Source organism: Heterodontus francisci, chromosome 36 (genome assembly GCF_036365525.1).
Source record: "Heterodontus francisci isolate sHetFra1 chromosome 36, sHetFra1.hap1, whole genome shotgun sequence".
NCBI classification, from domain to species: Eukaryota; Metazoa; Chordata; class Chondrichthyes; order Heterodontiformes; family Heterodontidae; genus Heterodontus; species Heterodontus francisci.
Genome location: NC_090406.1, coordinates 28,783,187 through 28,810,977, shown reverse-complemented (window position 1 = coordinate 28,810,977; position 27,791 = coordinate 28,783,187). Strand labels below are relative to the sequence as shown.

The 27,791-nt window shown below is 41.1% G+C and overlaps 1 protein-coding gene across 2 annotated transcripts; it reads left to right on the top strand.

Moving 5' to 3' along the window:
* The first annotated feature begins 196 nt into the window (after window positions 1-196).
* Window positions 197-27,027, top strand: LOC137351695 (acidic leucine-rich nuclear phosphoprotein 32 family member A-like). Of its 2 annotated transcripts, none has more exons than XM_068016415.1 (7): window positions 197-377; window positions 8,811-8,960; window positions 17,383-17,505; window positions 20,165-20,384; window positions 24,156-24,277; window positions 24,633-24,678; window positions 25,390-27,027. In XM_068016415.1, exons 1-7 carry the CDS (start codon window positions 324-326, stop codon window positions 25,461-25,463), a joined length of 789 nt encoding a protein of 262 aa, XP_067872516.1. In that variant the 5' UTR covers window positions 197-323; the 3' UTR covers window positions 25,464-27,027. The 2 variants fall into 2 exon arrangements, with proteins under 2 accessions (XP_067872516.1, XP_067872517.1); XM_068016416.1 differs by lacking the exon at window positions 197-377 and adding an exon at window positions 702-720.
* Window positions 27,028-27,791: the final 764 nt, after the last annotated feature.

Here is a 27,791-nt window from a genome sequence, read left to right as displayed (position 1 = left end):
CGCCCTGAAGTGGCGCTGGTTTCGGCGGCCCTCGCTGAAGCTGCAGTGCCACTGGGCGCCCTGAAGCGGCGCTGGTTTCGGCGGCCCTCGCTGAAGCTGCAGTGCCAGTGGCCGCCCTGAAGCGGCGCTGGTTTCGGCGGCCCTCGCTGAAGCTGCAGTGCCAGTGGCCGCCCTGAAGCGGCGCTGGTTTCGGCGACCCCCTTCCCCTTCGGCTGCTCCCAGAGGCATCGAGAGTTTGGCGCGGTTAGAGCTGCTGAGCTGAGCCAGGCTTTCCGTCCGTTGCTTCTGATTGAAAGCGGTTTCCGCGGTCATTCTCCAGAGTCATGGACATGAAGAAGAGGATCAACCTGGAGCTGAGGAACAGGACTCCGGCAGATGTAAGCCGGGGTTAGGGGGCCGCGTTGGGCTTTGAGCGGGTGTGAAGGGTGGATGGCGGGAGAGGGAGAAGCGGCTTTGGCCGGACCGCATGGCCGGGCAGGCGAGCGGGAGAGAGTGAGGAAGAAACCTCTGGGCAGTTTTTAAATTTCCCGCCGGGTGGCTGGCGGGGCCTCGGTGCCAGGTTGGCGGCCCTGGGCAGGAGGGCGGGAACGTCGCGTTTCCCACTTGCGGCCTGTGCCCGGTTCCGCTTCATATTCCCGCCCACCCCCACCAACCGGAGCCCGTGTAAACCCGGAGCCACTTCAGCAAATGGCAGTCGGAGGAGCCGCCTAAAGACGATCGGTGAGGAGCGAGGACGGGCCCAGGTCGGGCCGGTGTTAAATTGGCGGCGGTTGCCTCGTTTTTTCCCGCCGCGCCGTTATCTCCCTCCCGCCCACCTTGAATTTCGGCCCCGGGGCTCCCGCTAATCCCGGCCCGGGGAGGCTGAAGATCCCCTGGCGGGCGGCTCGGCCTCTTCCCATCCACGTGTTTGAAGCTGGTGTGTGAGAGCGGGGGTGGGTGGGGGAGCGGCTGTTTGCGCTCGGATTGGGCCCGATCTCTTCAAACGGCGCAGTATCATCCCCCACCCAGTGCCCACGGGGAGTTTCTGCTGCTGAATATTGGCTAAAAGGCTGGGCCCGGGCAGGCAGATATGCTGAGTATTGATTCACCTCTTTATGTGTCTCCCATTAGACTTTTTAACCTAAGTTTACTTCAGGTCATGGTTTGTAAACGCTGCTAAATAATGCGGTTTTTCCCCTCGGATGGCTTCTTTACTCAATCAGTTTATTTGGATCCATTTTTTTTATTTTTACAGAAACTAAATGAACTTATGGACATGACTTCTGGATTTTGATTGAATATATTCTTTCGTGCGATCAATTGCATCGAGTCCTTTATCTTAATTCTACCTGTGAAATAAAAAGTTTAGGTTTCTATTTGCCATTAAGTCCCCAGTTAGCAACTCTACAGACTTGTTATTACACTTTCTGAAATGTCCTTGGTTTATGTGGAGGAACTGGACTGTGCATTTGGAGTGACATTTCTAGTACAATAATATTCAGACTTAATTGGAAAGGCACATTAATCCTGTTTAGGATTGACGTTTCTTGGGGAATAGAATGAAACAAAGGCTGACATTTATTCAGATCATATAAACCAGCAAATCTGGTATGGACAGTGAAATATTTATCTTGGTGAGATACATTTACACATTGTAAAGTATGCATTGACTTAATTATTAGTAATTGAGAAAGGAAATGTAATTATTTCAAGAACTATGACATGACTTTAGAGGAAAACTACAGAAGGATTAGAAATTGATAAAAAAAAAAGTAGCTTAATCTTGGGACCTGCATTCCAAACCTAGTAAAACAATAGAATTGCAGGTCAATGTTGACCACTGAACTCCTCGTGCAGGATTTGATTGGGTGGTTAGCCAGGTATGTGACAATGTTGAAACCCACCACAATGTTTGAATCTTCAAACCAAGCTACTAAGAAATCCATGAATACAGTCTCAGTTTGCTTGATGTGGAGTACTTGCATTTTTCCCATAGGGACTCGTCACACTTGCCTATCCCAGAGAACTTAGCCACAGGTTGGCAAGAGCCAGGGTTAGGGTATCCGCTAGTATATGCAGAGGTGCCGCTGGAGTTTAGTAGCACAAAACACCTAGATTCTTTCTGGTACTTTTGAAGTTCAATGCGGAGAAATGTAAAGTGATGTATTTTGGTAGGAACAACATGGAGAGACAATATAAAATAAAGGGTACAAATTAAACAGGGTGCAGGAAAAGAGGGACCTGGGTGTATATGTGCATAAGTCATTGAAGGTGGCAGGACAGGCTGAGAGCATAGTTAATAAAGCATACAGTATCCTGGGCTTTATTAATAGGGGCATAGAGTACAAGAGCAAGGAGATTATGTTGAACTTGTGTAAGACACTAGTTTGGCCTCAGCTGGAGTATTGCATCCAGTTATGGGCGCTGCATTTTAGCAAGGATATGAACATATGAATTAGGAGTAGGATCTGCTCCACCATTCAATAAGATCATGGCTCATCTGATTGTAACCTCAACTCCAGATTCCCACCAACCCCCAATTACCTTTCACCCCTTTGCTAATCAAGAATCTATCTACCTCAGCCTTAGCAAGACTCTGCTTCCGTCACCTTTTGAGGAAAAGAGTTCCAATGACGCTGAACCCTCTAAGAGAAAAAAATTCTCATCTCTGCCTTGAATGGGCAACCCCTTATTTTTAAACGATGACCCCTAGTTCTAGATTCTCCCACAAGAGGAAACATCCTTTCCACATCCATCCTGTTGCGACCCTTCAGGATCATATATGTTTCAATCGGTTACCTCTTACTCTTCTAAACTCCAGTGGATGCAAGCCTAGCCCGCCCAACCTTTCCTCATAAGACAAACCCGCCCAGTCCAGGTATTAGTCTAGTAAACCTTCTCTGAACTGCTTTTAACGCATTTACATCCTTCCTTAAATAAGGAGAAGAATACTGTACATAGTACTGCAGATGTGGTCTTACCAATGCCCTTTATAGCTGAAGCAAAGCCTCCTTCCTTTTGTATTCAATTCCCCATGTGATAAACGATAACATTCTATTAGCTTTCCCAATTACTTTCTGTACCTGCATACTAACCTTTTGAGATGCATGCACTAGGACACCCAGATCCCTCTGCATCTCAGCTCAGCAATCTCTCACCATTTAGATAATATGCTTCCTTTTTATTCTTCCTGCCAAAATGGACAATTTCACATTTTCCCACGTTATACTCCATTTGCCAGATCTTTGCCCACTCGCTTAACCTATCTATATCCCTTTGTAGCTTCCTGATGTCCTCTTCACAACTTACTTTCCTACCTATCTTTGTGTCATCAGCAAATTTAGCAACCATACATTTAGTCCCTTCATCCAAGCCATTTATATCAATTGTAAAAAAAAAAATTGAGGCCCCAACACTGAACCCTGTGGCACACTACTTGTTACCTCTTGCCAACCAGAAAATGACCCATTTATGCCTACTGTCTGTTTCCTATTAGCTAGTCAATCTTCTATCCATGCCAATGTGTTACCCTCTCCACCACAAGCTTTTATTTTCCACAATAACTTTTGATGTGACACCTTATCAAATGCCTTCTGGAAATGGAAGTACAATACATCCACCAGTTCACCTTTATCCACAGCACACGTTACTCCAAAGAGCTCCAATAAATTGGTTAAACATGATTTCCCTTTCACAAAACCATGTTGACTCTGCCTGATTACCTTGAATTTTTTTAAAGTGCTCTGCTATAACGTCTTTGATAGCTTTTAACATTTTCCCTATGACAGATGTTTAGCTAACTGGTTTGTAGTTTCCTGCTTTTTGTCTCCCTTTTTGAATAAAGAAGTTACATTGGCTATTTTCCAATCTAATGGTACCTTCCCGGAACCTAGGGAATTTTGGAAAATTAAAACCAACGCATCAACTATCTTAGCCACTTCTTTTAAGACTCTAGGATGAAGTTAATCAGGACCTGGGGATTTGTCAGCTCGCAGCTCCAACAATTTTCTCAATACCACTTTCCTGGTCACTAATTTTCTTGAGCTCCCCCTTCCATTGCCTGATTTACAGCAATTTCTGGGATGTTACTTGTATCCTCTATAGTGAAGGCTGATGCAAAATACCTGTTCGATTCATCAGCTGTCTCTTTATTTTCCATTATTAATTCCCCAGACTCACTTTCTTTAGGACTGATGCTCACTTTATTAACTGTTCTTTAAATATTTATAGACACTCTTACTGTTTTTATATTTCTAGCTAGCTTTCACTCGTATTCTAATTTTTCTCTACTTATTAATCTTTGTCATTCTTTGCCGTTTTTTATATTCTGTCCAATTTTCTGACCTGCCACCCATCTTTGCATAATTATATGCTTTTTTCTTTAACTTTGATATCGTTAATTTCAGTTAACCACGTATGGTGGATCCACCCTTGGAATTTTTCTTTCTCATTGGAATGTATCTATTCTGTATATTCTGAAATATCCCCTTAAATGTCTGCCACTGCATCTCTATTAACCTAATTTGCCAGTTCACTTTAGCTAGCTCTGCTTTCATGCCCTCATAATTACCCTTATTTAAGTTTAAAATACAAGTTTTAGACCCACTCATTTCTCCCTCAAACTGAATGTAACGTTCAGTCATATTATGATCGCTGCTACCTAGGGGCGCCTTCGCTATGAGGTCATTAATTAATCCTATCTCATTGCACAATACCAGGTCTAGTATAGCCTTCTCTTTGGTTGGCTCCAGAAAAGCTGTTCTAAGAAGCTATCCCGAAAACATTCTATGAACTCTTCATCCAGGATCTGAAGGTGTTAGAGAGGGTGCAGAAAAGATTCACGAGAATGATTTCAGGGTTTAGGAACTTCAGTAATGAGGATAGATTGGAAAAGTTGGGACTGTTCCCTGGAGAAGAGAAGGCTGAGGGGAGATTTGATAGAGGTTTTCAAAATCATGAGGGGTCTGGACAGAGTAGATAGGGAGAAACTGTTCCACTCACGAAAGGATCGAGAACGAGAGGGCACAGATTTAAAGTAATTGTTAAAAGAAGCAAAAGCAACATGAGGAAAAACTTTCATGCAGTGAGTGGTTAAGGTCTGGAATGCACTGCCTTGAGAGTGTGGTGGAGGCAGGTTCAATTGAAGCACTCAAAAGGGAATTCTGTTATATGGAAAGCAAGAACGTGCAGGTTGGGGAGAAGGTGGGGGAGTGGCACTAGGTGAATTGCTCATTTGGAGAGCTCGTGCAGACATGATGGGCCAAATGGCCTCCTTCTGCACAGTACCAATTCTGTGATTCTTGCCTAGTCCAGACCATCTACATATTAGAGCTGGGTTGTCTGGAACTGTGGGGAGGAGCTCAACATAAGGTTTTGGCACCTGGGATTGAGGCCTCAGGCAGGCAGGAGTATCAGATGCCATTGATGTGCTTTTCTGCATTCCATTAATGAACCAGTCTAGCTGTTCAATCATCAGCAGTGCCTTATATTACTGTGGATCTGTGTCACCTTGGAGCTACCTCCAAGGAGGATAATCACTAGTTGATCATTTAAACAACTGACAAAAACATGTTTGAGAACTTGCTGAAAGGATCTGTTCTTCTGAGTCAGTGGTTATGGGATCATGCATTACGCTACAAGTTGAGTGTGTTGCATAACGATGTCATCTTGCAAATATGGCATTAAGATTAGATTAGAGATACAGCACTGAAACAGGCCCTTCGGCCCACCGAGTCTGTGCCGAACATCAACCACCCATTTATACTAATCCTACAATAATCCCATATTCCTACCAAACATCCCCACCTGTCCCTATATTTCCCTACCACCTACCTATACTAGTGACAATTTATAATGGCCAATTTACCTATCAACCTGCAAGTCTTTTGGCTTGTGGGAGGAAACCGGAGCACCCGGAGAAAACCCACGCAGACACAGGGAGAACTTGCAAACTCCACACAGGCAGTACCCGGAATCGAACCCGGGTCCCTGGAGCTGTGAGGCTGCGGTGCTAACCACTGCGCCACTGTGCCGCCCTAAGCTGAGGTCCTGTTCTTTCCCCTCTGGTAGATATAAAAGATCCTATGGCATTATTGAAAGAAGTTGCGTTCTCTATGTCCTTCAACCAAACCCACCAAAAGTAGATTACAAATTAACATTGATTGTACTTCAAAAGTAGTTCAGTGGGTGTGAAGCAGTTTGGAACATCCTGAGGCTGTGAAAGACAGTATGCATTTGCAAGTACCTTCCTTCCTTGGTGAGGTATGGGTACCATGAATTCTTTTGGGATGGTTTAGTAAGCAGCACAACTCAATTGTTAGAAAATGAGTGTCCATTACCACATCCTGACCACAACATGGATGCACATCATATCTTGTCTAACCTAAGTTCCACTAGTAGGTAATGGAACTTCAGCAGCAGCAACTACTTGCCGATGAGCAGTGCAGTCATGCTAAGTATTGAGTTATGGATAAATGTGCATGTGTTGTTATACCCAGCTTTCAGTAGCCATTGTGCTAAGTCTGAGGCTTCTGAGAGTTGGAAGAATTTATTCAGGACAACTTGTGATCTGCTAGCTACCTTGAATGTTGTAAACATTCCAAGTTCAATGTCTAGTCATTATGAGTTGTTTAAATGTCAGATTTGGCTCCGCTGTAACACTCTTATCTGAGTTTAAATATTATGGGTTCAAGACCCATTGCAAGACTTGAGTACATAATCCAGACTGACTTCAGTGTGGTATTGGGGAAGTACCACTGTCGCAGGTGCCATTTTATGGGAGGAGATGTTAAAGTGCGGCCCAGCCTGACTTTTCAGAAGAACATAAACAAAAAACAGGAGGAATCTGGTATCTTGGCCAACATTTAGCCCTCAACCAGCACTGTCAAAAACGTTTTATTTGACCATTTATCTCTGCTGTTTATGGCTCCTTTCTCTGCAAATTGGCTGCTGTGTTTCCCTATTGCAACTGTACTTCATTGGCTGTGTAACATTTTGGGTCGTCCTGAGATCATGAACAGTGCTATGAAAGTGTAAGTTCTTTCCTCCTTTAATCCAGGTCTTCGTGTGAGCAGCTTGGGGAAAGAGACATCCACTGTGTGGTTTAGTTGTCCTCCAGGGTACCTAGTGACCAGTCATTGTAGGCTGATGTCCAACCTCCCTGAAACCATCTCCCATTTTACCACAAATCTATTTTGCTTTATTATGTTCTAATGAACCAGGATTTCATTTAATTTGTTTGAAACAGTGGTACTTGTCAATAGGCTCGTCGGAAATGGATCAGACTTTTTAATGTTGTTCTAGTGTACTTTCTATATTAAACAGAGAATGAACTATAATTTCCTCCACCATTTTAAAAAGTACATTTATTCCACAGTTCCTGCCAGCACCTTTGTGCCTCTAGCCTTGATGCTGCTCCATTCTAAGCTGTGCCTTCTTCCCCATGTCCAACTTATTACAAAGACCACTTCCCTTCATTGCTGTAACTTTGCCCAACACTCATTAGTGGCCTTCACAAACTGCAGCATATCCATAACCCTGCAGAATGTCCTGTGCTTCCACCACTCCTGCTAAGCTTCATTGCTGTGTCCCAGCAGATTTTCTGGTCCCTCTGGACTTACCTCTGCAATCTCCAGGTGTACATGCTGCCACGCAACCTCGACTTCTCTGAGATTCAGTGGCTTCTCATTGACCACTCCCTCTGCTTCACCACCATAGCATTAACCAAGGAACAGTTGTAAGCAATGATGTTCATTGCTATAACTGTCTATAATTCAGAACCTCTGCCACCAAATTACATATAACCCATCAGAATATAGTTGCTCAAATTCCAAACCTGTTCATTGACTTTACTCTCATTTTGAATCAGTGAGGTCACAGTTACCAGCAGGGGGCAATGTTGACAACAGTCACATCTATCAGCCCAGCACTACCCCACAAGCAAGCACTTAACAATATTGCAGAACAAAAGGCTATCCAGATTTTGGGCTAAATCTCTTACTGTTTTCAACTAATCTTGTCTTTACTCCCCAAACCTCAGAAGTGTTAATCCTTATAGGGTATGGTTCCAGAGTGACTGGGTGGATGCAATAGGGAATCTAGACAGTGAATATTAAACCACAGGTCGCATCATCACATTTTGCCCTCACCTTGTGTCCACAAACCCTTAAGCAGACAATGCAGGAATGGGATCTGGAGTAGGGAGACACTGGATAATATTCAGCTGCAGTTCACCAAACATTGTACCAGCTGAGATCAGCTAACTCAGCACATAAAGGGACGCTGGCAGCATCAGCTGCTAAATGTGCATGTTTGAATAAGTGTAGATGCTAAGGTCGCTTCGCCTCGGTGTACCTGAGCTAGCCAAGCCGGAGCCAAAAGGCCTGGAATTCTCATTTCCTGCAGGGAAGCAGGCATTTAAAGAGCTGCTTGGACTCCAATTCCACCAGCATCTAATCCTGCATCACACTGGATGCCTGCTTCATGTAATCTGGTGGGGGTAACATGGGTTGAAAGATGGCAGGATTTAATATGGCTGATGTCATCCTGTAAGCCCCGCCTCTTTCACAAATATCACTGGGAGAGGTACCTGCCCTGAGGTCGGTCAGAAAGGGGCAGTTCCAATTTCTGGTGTTTCACCTAACGTATGCTACTGTAGTTCTTCCTACGCCCAGGAATTTTGGGCCCTCATTTTTTAGATATCTAATACAGTACACTAAAGACTATATTGCAATAATTTGTGTCATGCTGTACTATATTAAAGGCTTCAGTAAAATTTCTGCATTTATCTGAACTGGCATATTTTGAAAATACCATTGGTTTTTCTCTTGCAGGTTAAGGAACTGGTTCTCGACAATTGCAGGTCAAACGATGGCAAAATTGAAGGACTGTCTGCAGCATTTGAGAGCTTAGAGTTTCTCAGTATGATCAACATAATCCTGACATCTGTGTCAAACCTCCCAAAGCTAAATAAACTAAGAAAGGTAGGAATTTGAACTAAAAAATTTTTGGGTGGAGTTGACCATCTGAGGAAAGTCAAGCTACTAATTACTAATGCAACACAGCTAATCTACAGTGCCTGCTTACAAAGAATTTCATGTAATCTTCCTGTTGGGAAGCTTTCCAATGACAATATTTAAAATATATTGCATTTGGTATAACTATAGTGATTTTGAATTCTGAGTGTGACTCTTAGCCTAAACTGCGTTGTTTTATAACTGATACTATAGCACAGTTATGAAACATCTAAAAAAAAATTAAACTTCCAATTAAAATCTTCATAAGTCTTTATAGTTCTTAATGCTTAAGTGTGATAATCATAGATGTGTTAATAAAGTAGTATTTGTTAATGCATCTGTGCCTGACTTTATATATCATTCTATTAGGCATTGAATGCTTAATTTAGAAGTGTACTGTATCCTCGGGTGATTGCTTGTGTAACTGTTAATATACATTGGACTGGATAATGGAAGATGATTGAAAGGAAACTAAATTTAGACACTTATTTGAGTTCATGCTAAATGTAGACAACCTTAGATGTGAATGGTAAATCTCCAGTTCTGCTCTGGAATTTTAGAAAAGTGTTGAGCAATTCTTCTATATCCTTCAGTTGGTATTCCATTAGTGTTATAGATTATTGATCTGCATATCATGGTCCTTTATAATGTCTTTTCATTGTATTAGTTGCTCTTGGTGTATTTTTTTTGTTCTCTATGTGGGTGGCGCTGACACAGCTGCATTCTTTGCCCATCCTTGGTTGGCTTGAAAAGGTGACGTTAACAGTCAGCCTTCTTGAACCACTACAGTCCTTCTAGTATTTGTACCAAGTGGAGAATTCTGGGATTTTGGCCCAGTGACAATGAAGGAACAAGGCAATATATCCAAGTTAGGATGGTATCTGACTTGATAATGGTGCTCCCATGGCATTACTGCTTTTGGTGAGTTGGTGCTGTGCTGTTTGTAAATAGTACATGCTGCATCAATGATGCATTCGGAGCGATATTGAGTCCAGTGGCAGAGGCATTAATCAGTTGGATTTCTGTGTCCTGCTTGGTGGTTCATCAAAAGCAGTATCTTATTGCTTTAAAATTTGAAGAGACAGCATCTCTAGCTGAAACAGCTCATCCAGCTGTTAATCTGTTGTGTTCAACAAGCCATTTATCACTTGCCTAAAACACCATATCAGTTAACGCAGATTTGAAAATTAACGCTTCCATTCTTGATTTCTTAGCAAGAGTTATTTTCAGCCAATTGTACTTTACATAAATTAGAAAATTTGCTTCCATTAGTTGGCTTGAAAACTATTTTAAATAACATCAACTTTGCTGCCTCCGTTAGGTTGATCTGAGCTTAATAATGTATTGTTATTTTCGAAGTTCAGATTCTGGTCATGGGTCCCAAAATGCCGGATAGTGACAACGGCCAATTTGAATTGTATGAGGGACATTACCTGAAAGATATTGGATAATTGTTATTTCTTCTCCTAATGTGTACCCGTCAGAGAATTTAGCTGGAATTTACCATTGATGTTTTGAGTCTTAGAAGATTGCCAATCTTATCTTCCCTTTGAACCACCTATTATAACCTAGTCCAAAATATATTGACTGTTATACAAATCCTAATCATTTAACACGGAAGCAATACGGCATTGAATAAAGCTCCTAATTGCCAAACATCAAAGATAAAATCCACATCAATTATATTTTGTTTAACAGCGTATATGATGGCATCATCATGAGATTAAACATTTCGAGTATACTTGTGTATAGTAACTAATTAACCACATGGGCACAAATGTATTTGTAAGTATATCACATTATCTGAACATTAACTGGGTTTGCTTTTTTAAACAGTATAACAGTTAATTTCATTTTAACTTCATACTGTTATGTTTGCAGTTTTAATGTAATACATTTTCAGTTTGGACCAAGAGTTGGAAACTATATTTTAAACCTGAAAGGCATTTATTTTAAATTGCCTAAAATAAAAACTAGTGGGAGCCACAAGACAGAAAAAAAATCAGGAATTAAGTAACAGCATAAGCTGTTAGCTTAAGAGGAAAAAAATGGTTTTAGAATCTAAGGAACATTATGCAGTCATTTGATGCTGTAAAAAATCATTTGCTTTAACTTCTCTCTAACGCTTATAGCAGTGACCGCAGTTACTACTGAATTTCATGTAAGTTCAATTTTGTATATAGGTCGAGCAAAAATCCTGTTTCTACATCCCAGGATTAAGTTACTTTGTTTTCAAAGTTGAATCTTGATGTTACCCAAATTTTAAGCTCGCCTTCGGCTTTGTCAATTTTTTTCCCGGATAATCATAACGGCGTGTTTTCTTTCACTGGCTAGATGGATATTTTTGGCAAAGGTTTTGAGCTATGCTGACAATTGCCGGGCTGAATTCGATTTCTTTTGTATCGACTCAAACAATGAATTCATTTTAATGCATTTTTAAAAGTCACTGGTACAAAAATTAAATATTTTAATTATCAACCTCTATATGCTTGTAGAGAATTATATTCAGAAATGGTGGCTTCTCCAGTGACCCAACAAAAATCGATATCTCAGTGTTGTGATAGAATGGTTTGTGTGAGTGAACTAGGGAGTTGGATGCATACTAAAATTCAAATCAATCCTCTCATCTACCGGGACTACTCAGTTGTGAGGAGTTCATAGGAACATAGGAAATAAGAGCAGGAGTAGTCCCTTCAGTCCCTCGAGCCTGCTCTGCTATTCAGCTGGATCATGGCTGATCTTGTACCTCCGCCATTTTCCTGCACAATCCCCATGTCCCTTGATATCTTGAATATCTGGAAATTTATCGATCTCTGTCTGGAACATACTCTGAGTGAACCTCCACAGCCCTCTGGGGTAGAGAATTCCACAGATTCGCCACCCCCTGAGTGAAGAAATTCCTCATCTCATTCCTAAATGGCCTACCTCTTATTCTGAGACTCTGCCCCCTGGTTCTCGTCCTGCCCAGCCAGAGGAAACATCATTCCTGCATTAACTGTGTCAAGCCCTGTAAGAATTTTGTATGCTTCAATGAGATCACCGCCCATTCTTCTAAACTCTAGAGAATACGGACCCAGTCTCCTCAATCTCTCCTCATAGCACAATCACACAATCCCAGGAATCCGTCTGGGAAACCTTCGTTGCACTCAATTTATGGCAAGTATATCCTTCCTTGGATAAGGAGACCAGAAGTAATCACAATACTCCAGGTGTGGTCTCACCACGGCTCTATACAGTTGCAACAAGACTTCTTCACTCCTGTACTCAAATCCTCTGGCAATAAAGAGCAGCATACCATTTGCCTTTCTAATTGCTTGTTGAACCTGCATGTTAGCTTTCAGTGAGTATGAACAAGGGCACCCAGGTCCCTGTGGATTTCAACATTTCCCAAGATCTCGCCATTTAAGAAATACTCTGTACTTCCTTTTCCTCCAAAAGTGGATGACTTCACATTTTCCGCATTATGTTCCATCTGCCGTGTTCTTGTCCACTCACTTAGCCTGTCTAAATCCCCCTGAAGCCTCTTTGCATCCTCCTCACGACTTGCATTCCCACCTAGTTTTGTGTCATCAGCAAACTTGGAGATATATTTATTTCCCACATCCAAATCATTAATATAGATTGTGAATAGCGGGAACCCAAGCACTGATCCTTGTAGTACACCGCTAGTCACAGCCTGCCAACCTGAGAATGACCTGTTTATTCCTACTCTGTTTTCTGCCCATTAACCAATTCTCAATCCATGCTAGTGTATTATCCCCAATCAAAGAACAAAGATAATTACAGCACAGGAACAGGCCCTTCGGCCCTCCAAGCCTGCGCCGATCCAGATCCTCTCTCTAAACATGTCGCCTATTTTCTAAGGTTCTGTATCTCTTTTCTTCCTGCCCATTCATGTATCTGTCTAGATACATCTTAAAAGACTCCATCGTGCCCGCGTCTACCACCTCCGCTGGCAACGCGTTCCAGGTGCCCACCACCCTCTGCGTAAAGAACTTTCCACGCATATCCCCCCTAAACATTTCCCCTTTCACTTTGAACTCATGTCCTCTAGTAATTGAAACCCCCACTCTGGGAAAAAGCCTCTTGCTGTCCACCCTGTCTATACCTCTCATGATTTTGTACACCTCAATCAGGTCCCCCCTCAACCTCCGTCTTTCTAATGAAAATAATCCTAATCTACTCAACCTCTCTTCATAGCTAGCGCCCTCCATACCAGGCAACATCCTGGTGAACCTCCTCTGCACCCTCTCCAAAGCATCCACATCCTTTTGATAATGTGGCGACCAGAACTGTACGCAGTATTCCAAATGTGGCCGAACCAAAGTCCTATACAACTGTAACATGACCTGCCAACTCTTGTACTCAATGCCCCGTCCGATGAAGGAAAGCATGCCGTATGCCTTCTTGACCACTCTATTTACCTGCGTTGCCACCTTCAGGGAACAGTGGACCTGAACACCCAAATCTCTCTGGACATCAATTTTCCCCAGGACTTTTCCATTTACTGTATAGTTCACTCTTGAATTGGATCTTCCAAAATGCATCACCTCGCATTTGCCCTGATTGAACTCCATCTGCCATTTCTCTGCCCAACTCTCTAATCTATCTATATTCTGCTGTATTCTCTGACAGTCCCCTTCACTATCTGCTACTCCACCAATCTTAGTGTCGTCTGCAAACTTGCTAATCAGTCCACCTATACTTTCCTCCAAATCATTAATGTATATCACTATGTGTTCTAATGGACCTTATCAAAAGCCTTCTGAAACTTAAGTTTCCAGTTATCACGTGCTTTATAATAGATTCCAGCATTTTCCCAACTGCTGATGTCAGGCTAGCAGGTCTGTAGTTCCCCGTTTTCTCTCTCCCTCCTTTCTTAAATAGTGGGGTTACATTTCCTACCTTTCAATCTGAGGAACCGTTCCAGAATCTGTAGAAGTTTGGAAGATGATCAACGCATCTACTATCTCAACAGCCACCTCTTTCAACAGTCTGAGATATAGATAATCAGGTCCAGGAGATTTATAAACTTTCTGTCCCATTAATTTCTCCAGTACTACTTTTTTTACCAATAATTTCTGCCGGTTCCTCATTCTCGCTAGTCCCTTGGTTCTTTAGTATTTCTGGGAGGCTTTTTGTATCTTCCTCTGTGAAGGCACACAAAGTATTTTAGTTTTTCTGCCATTTCCTTATTCCCCATTATAAATTCCCGTGACTCTGCCTAATGAGCCCCACATTTGCCTTTGCTAATCTTTTCCTTTTTACATACCTGTAGAAGCTTTTACTGTCCATTTTTATGTTTCTCACTAGTTCACTTTCATATTCTATTTTCTCTATCAGTTTCTTGGTCCTCCTTTGCTGAATTCTAAAATGCTGCCAATTCTCAGGCTTACTACTTTTTTGGCAACCTTATAAGCCGCCTCTTTTGATCTAGTACAATCTTTAACTTGTCTTGTTAACTATATTTGGATCACCTTTCATATTGGATTTTTGTGCCTCAAAGAAATGTTAATTTGTTGTAAACCACATATTAATTCTTTACATGCCAGCTATTGCCTGCCTGCTATCATACCTTCTAATGTAGTTTCCCAATCTAACACAGCCAACTTGCCCCTCATACATTTGTAGTTTCCTTTGTTTAGATACAAGACCCTAGTTTTTGTTGGGACTCTATCACTTTCAAACTTAATTTAAAATTCTACCATATTATGGTCACTCTTCCCTAGAGACTCCTTTACAATGAAATTATTAATTAGCCTGTTCTCATCTGCACAATATCAGATCTAAAAATAGTCCAATCTCTAGTTGGTTCCTCAACATACCGTTCCAGAAAGGCTGCGATTGCTGACAATGCAACCACTAAGTTGCGCAATACTGGCAAATGCAGCCCCATCGAGTGAAACGTCACTGTATATGACTCTGCGACAGCTGCCAGTAATAAAGATGGCGCAGCTCAAACTTTCACAGAGAAAGCAATTAGAGCTTAAACCTCCTCAATGGCTGCAATTGCATCGCCGCCTCCATACCCACCAGACAGTTCCCTGCTGCCGTCGCCCCTTCCCCGCTCCCTGTTGCGATCACCAAAGACTAGAATTGTTTGCACACCCAGTCCTGCCTCTCAACAGATATCAATAGAAAACAGAACGTCTCACTTATCCCCTGCTGGTGCTTATTCCAACCACAAATTTTGATTGAATCTGTCCCCTCTTCAGTAACACTGCAATTTACATATCAAATTATGTCACGCTTGGCAAGTTGGATTCGAACTGGCTTTTGTGGAAGGGGAGAGGGGAATGCAGTGGATGGATATAGACACTGGGATGGACAGTGTAGCCTCACAAGTTAATTCTCAACAAAACTAACATTTATGAACTAAGCATTGCTGGGAGATACTAGCTGTTGAAGGCAGAACAACTTGCACAACAGCAGCGAATGGAAATGGATTTCAATGCAGTGTACTGGAGCACACTGGCTGGCTTCACACAGATCCAGACAATGGAAATGGATTTCAGTGCAGTGTACTGAGCAAACCATATCAGATCAGCTAACCTTCAAGCAATCTTGAAAGGACAATCTCCTGTGGGAATGCATGAAATGCTGAACAACTATGGCTGCAAGGCAAATCACCTCTGAAAATCCGCTTTCCAAAACTCTCGCCGCAGGTTGACACATGCGTGAATTAGTAGCTCGTCCCTTCGCTTGATTACGTAACAACACGCGATGATGTATTCACAAGCATATGCGAATTAGTCCTAACAAGCTGGCTACTGATGTAGGCTGTGCATGTGCACAGTTCGGAATGCAGTGATGACGTCAGCGCTTGGCTGCATTGTCAAGAGACACTATGTTCTCGAAAAGCATCTTGTATACATTCCAGGAATTCGTTCTCCACAGCATTAGTGCTAATTAGGTTTACCCAATCTATATGTAGATTGAATTCCCCCATGATTATTGAGTTACCCTTGTTACTTGTATCTCTAATTTCCTGATTTTATATCATGCCCTACATTACCGCTACTGTGGGTGGCCGATAAAAAACACCTACCAATGTTTGCTGCCCCTTGCTGTTTCTTAGCTCTACCAAACTGATTCTACATCTTGATCCTTCAATCTAAGATCAGTTCAGTTGCAGTATCGATGCCCATCAATATTTCTAACACCGCTTTAATCTATTTTATTGCTGATCCGACTCCCCATGTAAAGTAATCAGTGTGTCAAAGTGAAACTTTTATAACGGGAACACAGTAATACAACTGGAGCCGAAAGCATGTCCAAAAATCTGAGTTTAGAACAAGGCACTGATTGTATGGCAAAAATCTACCCAGTTTACATATATCTGGATTACCGTTAAACCAGATCTTGGATTAATTAATGCAACAATGCATGAACTGGTAGGGAGTCTTTAGCTGCTGGGGTGGATTGAATTGCACACACATAACAAAGAATGAGTCCTCTAAAATAACGTTCATTTTTCTGTTTCAAAACACAGTTGTAAAACAGCCCAGTAGCAGAAACATTGATTACTAAATGTTACCATACTGTTACAGATTGGTAACATAAACCCCATTAAACAGGACTGCAAATGAGATGTTAAAGAGCCGTATGTGGCTTCAGAGCCAGAGGATGTTGACCCCTAGCCTGGAGTTTTCAGTTTTATTTCTCCGATATGAGCACAAATGTGCAATCTTGGTCGGGTCGTCATTTGGTTGCTGTCAGCTTGACTTCTCTGCCATCTGCTCACGATGTTCACCTGGTGATGGTTAGTTCATTGTGAGTTGCAAGTTATGGTTGTTATCTTTGGTCATCTTATCCTAACTGCAATTACTGTAGACATTATTTCTTTATTGTCATGCTGTTACTTTATCCTTACATTGTGTTAAAAGGGTTGCCATGTGATTAAAAGTCTCTCTGTAACCTCAAGAATTTGGTCCTCAGATTAAACACTTTCACTTTCTTAATGTATTCTTAATTCGTCCACTTAGACATGATTCCTGAACACTTTATATGTGACCTTCCATGTCTTTAATTTAACCAAATGTGCTTATGAAATCAAGCCAGATTCTACACAAAATTAGTACTGCCATTGGTTTCTGATTGTTTTTATGACTTGATATTTTCATAGTTGTAATTTGACTTTATTTGCAGTTACTGCATTATTCTGAGCCTATTGAAAAGGCAGAGTATGTGAATTATTTTAAAATTACATTGTGCAGCTTTTTACTGCCTAACCGCAGCCTGTATTTAAATAAAAGTAATTTTGTCCACATATTGCTGTGGTAGGCTATGAGCAGCACAGCACCGGCGATTGTGGCTTACTGGATTTTTACATTTGTAACAAAATAGGTTGCCATTGTGATTTGTAAACATTGCAATCTTGATTTTTCAGCTTGAACTAAGTGATAACAGGATATCTGGAGGCCTTGAAGTTCTGGCAGAAAGGACCCCAAGCCTTACACATTTAAACCTCAGTGGAAATAAAATCAAGGACATCAACACTCTGGAGCCTTTGGTAAGAAATTAGTAATAGTTGTGGGTAAAGCTCTGAATAATATAGTCTGGCAAGACTTCAGCTGGATAGAATTATGGCTATTACTGGTCCGCAATTCATTGAGGCTTAGTGATACAGCAAAGCAGCAAGTCCTGGTAGGCAAAACTGAGTTGCATGATTGTTTAAAAATTTCTCAGTAAGCAGCTTCCTTCATTGGAGACTTATCATGACTGTATGACAAGTTTAAACTGATGGATTACTAGAATATTTTTTTGAAGTTTTTCTCAAATACACTTTTTGGCCAAATTTTGTTCATAAGGTAAAGGGTGCCACCACCTGCAAGTGAAACAATCTATGTTTGACAGCCAGTGGTTGCATTTAACCTATGCTAATTGCATGCCTCCACTGTGGCCAACAATATGCCTTAACCTGAACACAAGACACTCCCATAGTATGAGGTCTACTGTTACCTGCAGGAGCTATCTTTGTGGCATGAGATTACAACATCTTAGTGGGCAGTTTTGTGCTGTGGAATTGGATTTGAACTAAGTGATCACAGAATAATTAAATTTCCTAATTAATTTTGGATCCTTGGGTAAAGAAAAGAGGATCTTTTAATGGTAAAACCTGCGGTGCTGATACTTTTCACTTCCTTGTTTGCGCTAATGAGATGATCTGAGTTTATTTGGTGCTGAGGCGAGAGAAATGCGAAAGAAGATGCACAAAAAATTTGTTTTCAGACTCTCTGCGTGAGACCATGTGAGATTGAAGTGCATTAGAGGATCCAGGTAACCTAAAACAATTGAGAACAAATTTTGAGCCTTTTATCAATGTCATCTGAGCATCGGGGTGGAGGGTGGCTGGAGGCTAGCCAATGTAACATCTGTGTTCATGAAGGGGAGAAGCATAAACCAAGTAATTATAGGCCAGTTAGTCTAATCTCAGTTAGGAGTAACCATAGATCCATAATTCAAGATCAAATTGCAAGTATTAAAAATATATTGAGATTGACTTGTTAAAGAGAAGTCATAGTTAACAAATTTGAATTGTGAAGAAATGGATAATTGGATAGGTAATGCAAATTCACGACTTACACAGGTGTTCAGTAATGTATCATAACAGGAGTCTTGTTAGAACAATTCAAGCGTGTGGTGTAAGAAAAATAATGACTTAAAAAGTTGTACAGGAAACAGGGCTAGAGTTAATTGGTATACCGAAGAAGGGTCACTGACCCGAAACGTTAACTCTGCTTCTCTTTCCACAGATGCTGCCAGACCTGCTGAGTGGTTCCAGCATTTCTTGTTATTATTTCAGATTTCCAGCATCCGCAGTATCTTGCTTTTATATTAGAGTTAATTGGTGTTGCTCAGAAAAACAAGGAGTGGGTGTAAATACTCAATTTACAGGTGTTGAGGGTGTGGATAAACAAAGACATCTGTAGGATTAAATGTCTTTCCTGGAGAATGCAGCTGGCTAAAGCAATTTTAAAAAGCCAAATCTGGGTTCTACAGTATAAGTAGGATCATAAGGGTACTGGAGCAATGAGGTATGGTACAAAGGCAATAGTTAGGCCTTAGTTTTGGGTGCCCCATTATAGAAAGGACATTAATGCCATAGAGACAATACAACAAAAATAAATCTGGGCAATGGGGATCAGAAACTATTGCTACGAGGAGAAATTATTTCCACTGGAGCAGGGAAGGCTAATGCAGATTTAATGGAAATTGTTTTAAGGTTTTGACAGGGTCCCCATCATTCGTTCGGTTTGTTGCTATAAACCCTGAAATTTAAATAGAGGGAGAGACACCATGCTTCAGACACCTTTTGATATCTGAACAGGAGCTTATATCCAGTCCACGACTAATGATGTGCCACAAAACTGAATAATAGAGAATGCCTGGTGCTCCCAGCTTTTCCAGTTGAAAGGCTTCCACAGTTATAATACAAATGGTCCAAAATGCTCCTCCTCCAGCAATGTTTCTGGATGCCTTGAGGTTTCTTCATAACTATATAGCAAGGTGTCCAAAATGAGAGGTGAACCTCAAAACTACATGTAAAGTTTTGTTTTAAGATTTCCTTGAAGTTAGGATTATGATTACAGCAGTGGCTACACTTCAAGAACTTTGTTGGCCGTGTAATACTTTGGGAAGTTTTGAAGTCATGAAAAGTGCAATACAAATGCAAATCTTTTTCCTTTTAGCTGAAGTATCTCAGTGGAACTGATTTGTATTCACTTGTGGGAACACTTTTTCAACTTCATTTTAAGTAAACTCCTCAAATCTCCTGAATTAAAACCTTTATCTTGGTCAGTCCTTGATCAAAAGAATCTTCCTTCATTTAAATTTAGCGTAGAGGCATCCTGCATTTTAATTTGCGCTGCTATAGGTTTTTGTAAAAAATCATATGAGAAAGAGAAGCTGAATTTTGTTCCCATCCAGTTTCTAGGTGTGAAGATAAACTGATATTTCAGGTACATGGAGTATTTATTACAAAATGTCAATTGTTTCAGTAGGTTCTGTGATGCTGAATTTAGAAGAGGTGAAACCAAATTGAATAATATCTGATATATCCCTTTCTTCCATCTTGTAATTCAGCACGATCAACGGAATATAATGGGAATGAGGGTGAAGCAAGCGTGATGTATTTTCATAACTTTGGAATTTATTTTCTTGTTCAACAGAAGAAACTTCTGAATTTGAGGAGCCTTGATTTATTTAATTGTGAAGTGACTAACTTAAATGACTACCGAGATAGCATGTTCAAGCTGCTCCCCCAGCTCACGTACCTTGATGGATACGACCAGGATGACCAGGAGGCGCCAGATTCAGATGTGGAGGGTGATGGTGACTGTCTAGATGACGACGATGATGAAGATGATGATGATGAGGAAAATGAAGATGGTATGTGTTTACACAGGATCTGTGCTGATATGCAAAACCTGAAGGGCTTTTATCATTTCATACTGCCAAGCTGGTTAAAATAGTAACCAAATAACCCAAATTATCCAGTTATGTGTAAAGGAGTCTTGCAATAAAGGCCTGCTACCCGACCTGAACCTGATGATGTGTCTGGTTCGGGTCGGGCTGCTGTTTCGGGTCAGGCCTTCGGGCTCAAGTCGGGTCGGACACAGACAGTAAGAATTGCAGCTAAGTGTTTCATGGAAAAAAAATTACCTGAGCTTCAATTCTGCGACGTCAAGCAGGGAAACTCTGAGTCTGCACGGTGAGCGTCTCTGTGACATCGTCACACTCCTGCTGCAGCTTCCTGAAGATTGGGAGTCGGAAGATAAGTAAAGGGCACATTGCGATGGTTGGGTCGGGCTCGACGGGGGAATGGAGGGACTCTGGTCCGATGTGGTTCCGTCGGGTTCAGATCGGGGTTTTTCTTTGTGACTTGAGCAGGCCTTTATCCTGCAAACCTTCCTCAGCTTTAAAGCTGATTTAACTGAAGTATTAAAATATTTGCTGATTAGATGATATTGACACAGTAATAATATCTGTTCTAAAGGAAGGAACCTTTCCCGTTTGATTACTGAACTTTTTTGGATTAGTGACATGGCCGTGTAAAGTAATAAATGTAATCAATTCGTAAATATTCAGAGCGCAATGTAAAAATTATGGATAGGCTTTGTGAAATATTTACCTGTTCGAAACCAGAAAGAGAATTTCTTAACGAATGACTTTCAAAAGTTGGATATTTTCTCTTAGGGGTCAGTGGGCCTAAATTTGAGTGTTCACCAGTTTTAGAATAGTATTAACGTATTCCAAAGTGATAGCAATGCACTGGCTTGGAATCCACCAAATTTGCTTGTCTCCGGATTTTTGTATGAACATCAATATCCTTTAAAAGTTAGCAATTAAGCGTACAGTGTAGAATTTGTACAGAACATTTGTTTGCTATGCATGAAGTGACAGATAAGCCCTGAAGTTTCAAATATTATGCAACATTATTTATATATTTCTTCGTAGAATGAACTTTGAGAAATTAAGATATTGGCCCATGGATTGTCAACCACGTCAGGAAGACTTAGCTTTACTAGTTTAATTTATTTCCAGCTTTTGCATTGATACGTAGGAAACAGAAATGTCACAGTAAAACTATTTATGTATCAAATAGTTTTATTACTGTAAAATTACTGAACAATTAATCAACTAACTGGAGGAGCTGGCTCCACGAATATCCCCATCCTCAATGATGGGGCCCAGCACATCAGTGCAAAAGATAAGGCTGAAGCATTTGCAACAATCTTCAGCCAGAAGTGCCGAGTTATTGATCCATCTTAACCTCTTCCTGAAATCCCCAGTATCACAGATGCCAGTCTTCAGCCAATTCGATTCATTCCACGTGATATCAAGAAACCACTGAAGGCACTGCATACTGGAAAGGCTATGGGCCCTAACAACATTCTGGCAATAGTACTGAAGACCTGTGCTCCAGGACTTGCCGCGCCCCTAGCCAAGTTGTTCCAGTACAGCTACAACACTGGCATCTACCCGTCAATGTGGAAAATTGGCCAGGTATGTCCTGTACCCAAAAAGCAGGAGCAATCCAACCCGGCCAATTACTGCCCCATCAGTCTACTCTCAATCATCAGTAAAGTGATGGAAGGTGTCGTCAACAGTGCTATAAAGCGACAGTTGCTTAGGCAATAACCTGCTCAGTGGTGCTCAGTTTAGGTTCTGCCAGGGCCACTCAACTCCTGACCTCATCACAGCCTTGGTTCAAACGTGGACAAAAGAGCTGAACTCCAGAGGTGAGGTGAGAGTATGGCATCAAGAGCTGTAGCAAAACTGGAGTCACTGGGAATAAAGGAGAAAACTGCTGGTTGAAGTCATATCTAGTGCAAAGAAAGATAGTTGTGGTTGTTGGAGGTCAATCATCTCAGCTCCAGGACATCACTGCAGGAATTCCTCAGGGTAGTGTCCTTGGCCCAACCATCTTCAGCTGCTTCATCAATGACGTTCCTTCGATCACCAGGTCAGCAGTGGGGATGCTCGCTGATTGCACAGTGTTCAGCACCATTTGCGACGACTCAGATATTGAATTAGTACGTGTGGTAATGCAGCAAGACCTGGACAATATCCAGGCTTGGGCTGATCAGTGGCAAGTAACATTCGTGCCAGGCAATGACTGTCTCCAACTAGAGAGAATCTAACCATCTCCCCATGACATTCAATGGCATTACGATCGCTGAATCCCCCACTATCAACATCCTGTGGGTTACCATTGACCAGAAACTGAACTGGAGTAGCCTTATAAATGCTGTGGCTACAAGAGCAGGTCAGAGGCTAGGAATCCTGTGTTAGTAGCTCACCACCTGACTCCCCAAAGTAAAGGCCTGCTCGGGTCTGCAAATGGAACCTAACCTGAGCCCGACAGAACCCAGCCGAGTCCTTTGACTTTTTCCCACGTCCGATCTGACCACCAAAATATAATCAACTTTATTGAAGAGGCTGTGGTCTACCTTGGATGAAATCGTTCATTGCAGACTAGTACAGAGGTCAAATGCACGTTTCACGCCTTGATGTCCTGGCTGTCAGTGTCCGACCCGACCCAAACCCGAATGCTGGACCTGGAAGAGCGACTTGACCCCGACACGTCGTCGGGTTCTGGTCGGGTAGCCATGCTCTATCCCAAACCATCTACAAGGCACAAGTCTGGAATGTGATGGAGTACTCTCCACTTGCCTGGATGGGTGCAGCTCCAACAACACTCAAGAAGCTTGACACCATCCAGGACAAAACAGCTCGCTTGATTGGCACCTCATCCAACACCTTCAACATTCACTCCCTCTTACCACCGACGCGCAGTGGCAGCAGTATGTACCATCTATAAGATGCAACGCACCAAGGCTCCACCAACAGCACCTTTCAAACCCACGACCTCTACCACCTGTAAGGACACGGGCAGCAGATGCATGGGGACACCACCACCTGCAAGTTCCCCTCTAAGCCACACACCATCCTGACTTGGAACTATATCGCCATTACTTTACTGTTGCTGGGTCAAAATCCTGGAACTCCCTAACAGCACTGTGGGTGTACCTATCCCACATGGACTGCAGCAGTTCAAGAAGGCAGCTCACCACCACATTCTCAAGGGCAATTAGGGATGGGCAATCAATGCAGTCCTAGCTAGCAATGCCCACATCCCATGAATGAATTTTTTTTTTTAAATGAAGCATTATTTTATATATAAATATTTTGCCAGTGCTCATGGTTTTGTCTGTTCTCTCCATTTAATTGTATTTCTTTTTAATAAATTTACTTTGTTCTTTCCATCTTTTGTTTTTCTGTTTCTTTAACTTTTAGATGTGTAACTTTGTCTGCTTCCATGGTCCCAGAAGTGGAAATAAAATGTTTTTAGGGTCCTTCTCCAATCAAGCAGCAAAAACCTGCATATTAACAGGATTGTGTCCCTGGTGCTCCTTGCTCATTTTTTGTTTAGCAACAAAAATGCGAAGAGGGCTCAGGATTAAACTGCTGTTCGTGCTTTTAGAGTGTAATTTCTGCCTTTTTTAAAAAAGGTTTTGTTTGTGCTATTTGTCCAGTTTGAAACCTTCGGGCGTCTAAGTAAAAGCTACTATTAATTTTGTCTAATTGTGGTTGTTTGAAATTATTGCCTGTAGCACTTCATTATCTGCACTGAACTAACTAGTATAATTTTTGTAGTTGAAGAGGAGGAGGAGGATGATGATGATGAAGAGGGGGAATTTGATGTCTTAGATGAAGAGGATGAAGATGAACTTGATGGAGAAGACGATGATGACGATGAAGAAAGCGTAGACGAGGATGTAAGTAATAATCAAACCACTTTCTTAAAACGAACTCTTCCTGATTTGAGGGATCTGTTTCTTTTACTCAATCTCATTTCCTTTTTTTCTTCTCTTAAAATTAGTCACAGATATGTGAAAAATAATCAGTGGGATCCAGTTGCAGTGCAAATTCTGCCTCAACCTATTAGAAAAACCAGTGACATCAGATCTGCACACATTAAGTCCACATGTCATTTCACTTTGGGGTTGGTTTTGTATAGATGATAGCCACAAATATTTGCATCCAAGTGTATGAAAGCATTGAGTGAGGCTGCTATTGTTGCAGTTGAGCTTGAAATATAGAACTAATTTTTTTTTCTTGTTTTTTATTTAGGATGATGAGGATGAAGAAGCTGAAGATGGTGAAGAGGAATGCAAAGGTAAGTTTCAAGAAACATTTGGCTAGTTTAGACTAGATCAGTTACAAATGTATATAATGCAGAAAGGATGTATATAAATCTATATACTAAATCTCTAATGTATACTAAAAGTTTTACATGGCTTATTCTTGGTCCATTCAGAATCCTGAATTTTTGTTTTTTTTTCTATCCACTTGATCGTAACTGCCCTAATTGCCACCTTCCCACTCACTTCAGCCCACCAACCTCTTTTGTGCTCACTTTCTGCAACTCCAAAGTTTGCTCTTCCTTTATTTATGAATCTTTTCAACAGTCTGAGTCACTCAACCTTCACCAGCCACGCACCATCCTGACCTCCTCTTGGCTTTATTGTTGCCTCCTCTTTCCTTAACATTTTATTTCCGAACCTACCAATCCACCTCCGATGTCCAACTGCATGCTAACAAACGGCAACATTTTGAAAAGAAGTTTTGACACGTTCACTGACACACATTTAATACAATAAACTTAACCTTCTACTTACTACATAAACTGACTTTTTACAGATATTTTTATTAAGTATAATCTATAACAGAATAAGCCATAAAAATTACTTTCCTCCTTCATGGCTGCTGGCCTGCTTCTCCTCATCTCTGAAGATTGACGTAGTTGACTTATCTTTTGCTTCTCACTGCAACAGTCACTTAACTGAAACCCCATATCTTAATGCTCGAATAAATTCTTCTTGCACAGAAACTGTCCATGGCCAGAAACGGAAGAGGACCCAAGAGGATGATGGGGAAGAGGATACTGAAGATGATGAATGAGCCCAATAAATGTATAGACTGTGACTGTGGTTGATATTCACATCAAGTGACATTCCTCTGAGGCAGTATCTGTAGCTATGGCGATGTGTATTTATGAAAAATATATTTCATGAGCTGTTCTGTTTAAAAGTGCATTTATAATAACTGATAACATTTCTGACAAGTTGGATACAGCATCTGGATTGCTGGGGGTCTGGAATGTTGCCTTAGATTGGTCAGAGTTGCCACTGTTAAACCAAAGTTGTACTATGAAAACTTGGGTAGTGGTGAGTTTTGTTTAAAATCTCTCCCCTTTAACTCCCATAAGAATCAGTTACTATCCCTCCCCAAAGAGAGACTCTTTTTTTTTTTAGGTGAGGGGTTTTCCACCATTGTGTATTTCCCTTCACTCTCCTCCCCCTTCTTTCCACTATTCCCTGAATGGATTGGTATTCCAAAGAGTGACAAAGGAGCTTAAGTAGCTGGCATTCCTGAACTATTAAATTTGTTGAAGGGTGCAAGTGCTCCATAGCCTTAGCTTGTAGAATGCAATGACTTCAAACTAATAAGCAGGCTGACTTGCTCAATTGATTTTTCTGGTAGGTATTCATTTTGTTAATAACACTTACTAAGGATAACAGTTATACATTACCGTCTCAAACGCACTGCGTTCAGTTTGGAGTTTATGCCATTACTGTGCCTTATAGTGTAGTTGGTCCAGCAGACAATGTTTTTGTTAAATGTGGTTGGGATTATTAAGTTGTCGCTGTGTATTGGGGTGTACAATAAGACAGCCTGTGCAATCTGTCAGAAATGTCTTTTTTAAAAAAACGCAAGTCTCCATTATTGACTACTTATTGTTTTGGCATTTCCATAGCAACAGAACTGATGCAGCAGTGGTGAGCAGAAGTGTTTTAAGAAGCTGTCTTTTTCAGAAACCTGAGTATGAAAAATCTATTTCATAACTATAATTAAGGTATATTTTGTAGCTGCAACTTCCAGACACTGGTGTTCTAACTTTTAGTGCAGGGCTCTAATCTGTTGCTGTCTGTGTAATGTTTGTCTTAAAAATGGATCTGGTAGAAATGTCACCAGCCGTTGAATAGAAATCCAAAAATACCAAGAGCCTTGCTACAGGTATACCAGATTTTCTGAAAAAGGTCGTTCAGTTTTTAATTACAAATGCAAAAAAACCTTATAAAGAGGAAAGTAAATGGCTTTCAAATATTTGTATAAACTCGGTCAACAGTCTCTTTGTATTATAACAGTATATTATGGAATTAGTTCTAGATACCCATTGAAAAATGGATATTTATAAACTCTGGGACTTTTTTAAAAGAAAACTAAATGTTGAGATTAGAAACTAGGTAATTTGTTACTTTTTATTTTTAGTGTGGTGTGAATTTTTTAGAGCAAAAATGAATTTGAATATAAATTTTCAGTGTAGTAACTTTACAAATGTATTAAACTTTGAAATGTTGCTGTTCAGGTTATTTCTGTACAGAAAATAAGTTCAGAAGACCGATTTCATGTTACTGTATCTAGTTTTGTTATAAATTTTCAAAATAAATGGGTTTTTAATAAAGTTTTTTTTACTTTTAGTTGCAGGTATCTACCCTTTACCCTCTTGCAGCTGAGTGCATGAGCTATGCTGTTCCCAACCCTCAGCCAGTGTGGCTCCGGAGCCATCCCTGAGAGTGAATGGGGAGTGACTCCAATTTTCCCTTTATTAGGGAGCCTGTGTAGTTGAGGTTTGGAGTGCAACAAAGTAAATAATTGGAACTGTGTCCTACAACTCTGTTGCCAGGGATAATGATGTGGGCATTGGAAAAATGCACAGAATATTCAGAATAAAATTGGATTAGCTAAGAGCTAAATATTACTGGTTTCTGAGCTGCAAAAAGCCAGAGGACTGGACTATAGTCTTGGCTAGAGTGATTAGGGCATGAATATCCAAGTCTTCACTCAATTACTATATTTTGGGTTTTATTTACTTTATTTTTGGTGTTCGGTATGAGGAGCTGTTTAAACTTGTTTGTTTGGTGCTTTAACTGTTGACCGCCAATAGGCTAATTAATCAGTTAATGTAAGTAGTAAATGAATAGTGAATAGTTGTTTTCTGGCTGTGGCAATTGAACTATTAGTAAAGACAGTATAAATGTGAGCTTCCTAGTGAGAAATTTGATGTAAACTACTGGAAGAACATGGAGCTTGGTCTCTGGGAGTTCAGTCTTGAGGTACAGTTGGCCTAGAGCAATGCTAAAGAATTAAATCGCAAAGAAAAGTACTGGGGATGCTGGAAATCTGAAATAAAAACCAATTCAAAACCAAGTGACTCCTGACAACGCA